The following is a 5000-nucleotide window of genomic DNA, read 5'->3' on the forward strand; positions in this document are numbered from 1 at the left end:
TTCTTCTTCTTCTTCTTCTTCTTCTTCTTCTTCTTCTTCTTCTTCTTCTTCTTCTTCTTCTTCTTCTTCTTCTTCTTCTTCTTCTTCTTCTTCTTCTTTCTTCTTCTTCTTCTTCTTCTTCTTCTTCTTCTTCTTCTTCTTCTTCTTCTTCTTCTTCTTCTTCTTCTTTCTTCTTCTTCTTCTTCTTCTTCTTCTTCTTCTTCTTCTTCTTCTTCTTCTTCTTCTTCTTCTTTCTTCTTCTTCTTTCTTCTTCTTCTTCTTCTTCTTCTTCTTCTTCTTCTCTTCTTCTTCTTCTTCTTCTTCTTCTTCTTCTTCTTTCTTCTTCTTCTTCTTTCTTCTTCTTCTTCTTCTTTTCTTCTTCTTCTTCTTCTTCTTCTTTCTTTCTTCTTCTTCTTCTTCTTTTCTTCTTCTTCTTCTTTTCTTCTTCTTCTTCTTCTTCTTCTTCTTCTTCTTCTTCTTCTTCTTCTTCTTCTTCTCTTCTTCTTCTTCTTCTTCTTCTTCTTCTTCTTCTTCTTCTTCTTCTTCTTCTTCTTCTTCTTCTTCTTCTTCTTCTTCTTCTTCTTCTTCTTCTTCTTCTTCTTCTTCTTCTTCTTCTTCTTCTTCTTCTTCTTCTTTCTTCTTCTTCTTCTTCTTCTTCTTCTTCTTCTTCTTCTTCTTCTTCTTCTTCTTCTTCTTCTTCTTCTTCTTCTTCTTCTTCTTCTTCTTCTTCTTCTTCTTCCTCCTCCTCTTCCTCCTCTTCCTCTTCCTCCTCTTCCTCCTCCTCCTCCTCTTCCTCCTCCTCTTCCTTCTCCTTGCTCAGGAGCATGTCATCCTGTTTTACCACTAACTAATGAAAAGTCAACTCCCAAACTTTGATCTCAACTAAATTTCTAGATCTCACCTGCAGGTGTTGTTTTTTTTTAAAGCCATAAATGATTTTTAAAGTCAAAACAAATGAACTTAAGCATTTGTTTAGTACAAAATCCACTGACCATGCTCAAATCGCTTTACAAAGGGTGTTAAGCATCAGCAACACTTAACATGTAGGACGAGACGTGACCCATGTTAGACGATATATAAAAATTTTTTTCAGACAGAGACAATGCCTTTTTCTCTCAGCCAGGTACTCATTTTACACCTGAGTGAGATGAGAGAATGTGAGTAAAGAGCTTCTTCCAAGGACACAACTATGCGCCTGTCACAGGGGGACTCGAACCCCAGACATTCCGATCTGAAGGCGAGTGTCATACCACTAGACCAAATAACCTCACAATATAGCTTTGGTTTAAGATGTTTTTATGATAAATTGTTAGTTTAGACGTGTGTTTGTTTTTTGTTCATTACACACACTATTGTAGATACTAACAGTTCCATTGATCACCATCATCATCATCATCATCATCATCATCATCATCATCATCACCATCATCATCATCATCATCATCATCATCATCATCATCATCATCATCATCATCATCATTGCCTTTTTCACCCTGGGTCAGGTATAGGCCACAGACAAACAGTTTCCATCCTTCTCTATCATCATCATCATCATCATCATCATCATTGCCTTTTTCACCCTGGGTCAGGGTATAGGCAACAGACAAACAGTTTCCATCCTTCTCTATCATCATCATCATCATTGCCTTTTTCACCCTGGGTCAGGGTATAGGCCACAGACAAACAGTTTCCATCCTTCTCTATCCTGAGCTAACTTTTTTATCTCATTCCAGGTCTTACCACTTCTCTGTATATCAGCTTCTTTAATTCTTCTCCATGTTCCTCGTGGCCTTCCCCTTGATCTTCTGCCCTGAGGGTTCCAGTCCAATACTTTCTTTGTTATAGTGGAGTCATTCTTTCTAAGCGTGTGTCCAATCCACCTCCATCGTCTTCTTCCTATTTCCTCTCCCACTGGTTTCTGCTGTGTTCTTTTCCATACTTCTTCATTCTAATTCTATCCATCTGTTCCATTGATAGGCTTCAGAAAAATGCGTGGAACAGGCAGTTATGTTGATGATAACAAGTATAATATAGATAAATATAATTGAGCTTTATATAGCGCAACTTCCACTAAATGTGCTCAAAGCGCTTTACAAGGGGTCCCTGGTCAACAGCAACATTTAACATATAGGACGGGACATGACGCCTATTAGGCGATATTACAATTTTTCGGAGAAAGACAACGCTGTTAATGGCCAGGTACTCATTTTACATCTGAGTACGGTGAGAGAATGTGAGTAAAGAGCCTTTTCCAAGGACTCAACTATGCGCTGAACGTGAGGCTCGAACCCAGGACCTTCCAATCTGAAAGCGAGTGTCATACCACTAGACCACATAGTCGCACAAAACAAAACGAAGAAATGAAGTGAGTAGAAAAGTGCCAGAAGACAATAGAGAATAAAAAAACTACATGGCAATGAGGGCTCGAACCCACGACCTTACTGGTACGACAACTCTGCCTGGCCAGGAGAAGGTAACTCTATAGTCGGTTCGAACCCCCAACACCACAAAGTTTTTTATTCTCTATTGTCTTCTGGCACTTTTCTACTCACTTCATTTCTTGTTGATTGGTTTATATCCTTTCCAAGTGATTGATGTAAATGTTGCTGCTCGAAGCTCGAAGAAATAAATAAATAATGTGAAATTGAATGTAAGATCAATTTAATATACGAAAACAGATAAAATGGACGTTTCGAGTGACCCCTTTATCATCAAAACAGAATGAATGAAACACTACAGACGAATGATATAATGTGGTAGTGGTGTTTTGTTAGATGAATTAACAAAAACATTGATGCCCATCTTAACAACGCCACTACCACATTATCTCATTCGTCTGTAATGTTTCATTCATCCCATTTTGTTGATTATAACAAGTTCATTATTAGTCTTCCGAAGAACTGGTTATATACACACTTCCAATGAATTTGGAACCGGAAGAGTTGAAGGCGTGACGTCACGTCTTCGCTGCCCCATTTTAAGATCTCATTGTTATCCTGTAAATAAACTACTCATATTGTTTTATTTTATTTTGTTTTATTGAGTTTGTTGGTTTTGTTTAAAGATAATTTATTTGTTTGTTGGGTTTTTTTTCCTCTAATTTATCGATGATATTAGATATATAGATTTCATTTAAAGGCAATGCTATCTTATGATATCTCATACGTCATCAAATTTATATATATATTTTTTTAATGTTTGTACTATATTGTTATTGTATTTATTTGTAATTATTTTTAATAACTTCCATTATCTCCTTGATATATAAAAAAAAGAAAAAAAGAAAAGGAATTATTCACATGCATTTGGGGAGGGGGGGGGGAGTTATGGGCAAAATCCATGGTTATTTGAGAAAGTTTTGTGTCATTCATCAGAGGAAATTGTATTTTTAACATGTTTCTTTAACTCTTTTTGCAACTTCCTGAACAATGAGATGAAGAATATTAAGTTCTGTGTCGTTTTAAAAGGAAATTGTTTATTTACCATATATTTCATTAACTTTTTTCTGTAACTTCCTGAACAATAAGATTAACAATAATCATGTTATATGTCATTTTTAAGAGGAAGTTGTATTTTTTAAACATGATTCATTAAGTTTTTTGTTACATACTGAACAATAAGATTAGCAATAATAATGTGTCTAATACATAATCATGGCTTTAAATTTTAGAATTGGTTTCTGTTTGCATTTGTAAATGAAACAATATTTAGAATACTTACTATCCATATTTTCTTATATACCCTCTATTTTTTGTTATATAATGATAGTTATATTTTTTTTTGTCTTGACCATATCTTGTAAACATTTGAGTGTACACCTCTTAGTGGGATCCTATGTTGGTGTCTGGATGAGACTTTTAGGTGATCTCAAATAAAGTACATAAATGGTATGCTCTTGGCATCTATATATCTATTCCATATTTGAACCAATTCCCCTTTGTATTACTTTTTCCTTGGTACTATAACTGTAATTTTAGAATTTTTACACTATCCCATTTTCTTCCTTTCTACTGGCGCTGATATAACCTAAATATGTTGCAAGCGCTGTAAAACCATTTTAAAAAAACCCAGAAAAGCAAAACAAATAAGAACAGGATTTTGGTGTTTGTATTAGACTAATAAATTGGCGTCTTCATGGCCTCTGGTTTTTCTTGTTACAATAGGGAATAAATGTGTGATATCAAAATACTGGTTCCAATATCACTGGAAGTGTACAACCGCTCTTCTGGAGGACTAAATACATTCCTTGTGTAATTCATCTTCTGGTGTCAGAGTGATGGCATCTTATTTTATAGTCTAAATATATGCTGGTCGTCAATAAGGATCATCCAGCCTCTCTCTTTTAGATTCCTCCAGCTTAAGAATGTTTCTATAAATCCTGATACTAGAACAGTCATGCCATCCTATGGTTTAATTTGTAACTTATTTATTATTATTATTCCTCCGATGGTCTGGTACCTACATACTTCCTATGATCTGGAACCAGAAAAGTTGAAGGTGTGACGATATGACTTTTCCTCCCTATAATGGCGTTTGTAGGCAGTTTAATAATAACAATAAGAAGAAGAATAATAAGCATCATCATCATAATAATAATAATAATCATAATAATAATAGTAATATTATTAATAAGAAGAAGAAGAAATCGCCACAGTTGCCCACTGTATACCCTATGAAATTGAATTTTTAGGCAGTTTTAAGGCCACAGTTGCCCCTATGAAATAAAGAGTTAATTTTATTTTTCTTTCGTAGCAATTTCCTACAGTAATTACCTCCACCTGTGTTTTGTTTTGTTTTAGTTCAAATTAACAGATGTGGGCTACGTGATCAGGATGCTACTGGGGGATTTCTTCAAGCCCGGCTACCCGACCAATGAGGAAGGGGACAGAGCAGTCGTCGATGGAAAGATCGATTCAGATGTAGAAGATGAAGATGTCTGCGATGGTGCGTTTTTTGGGGGTTTTGTTTTTTTTTTTTTTTTGTTTTTTTTTTTTTTTTGTTTTTCCTTTTTGAGTTTTCCT

The 5000-nt window shown here is 35.0% G+C and overlaps 1 protein-coding gene across 1 annotated transcript in view; it reads left to right on the forward strand.

Moving 5' to 3' along the window:
* Positions 1 to 5000, forward strand: part of LOC144958006 (transient receptor potential cation channel subfamily M member-like 2) — a gene marked incomplete in the record, with an annotated part of 76324 nt that overhangs the window by 28279 nt on the left and 43045 nt on the right. The window contains 1 exon segment of the mRNA XM_078889591.1: positions 4779 to 4923. Coding sequence (XP_078745717.1) covers positions 4779 to 4923 — 145 coding nt within the window.

Source organism: Berghia stephanieae, chromosome 12 (genome assembly GCF_034508935.2).
Source record: "Berghia stephanieae isolate SIO BIC M18660-M18661 chromosome 12, UCSD_Bste_1.3, whole genome shotgun sequence".
Taxonomy (NCBI): Eukaryota; Metazoa; Mollusca; class Gastropoda; order Nudibranchia; family Aeolidiidae; genus Berghia; species Berghia stephanieae.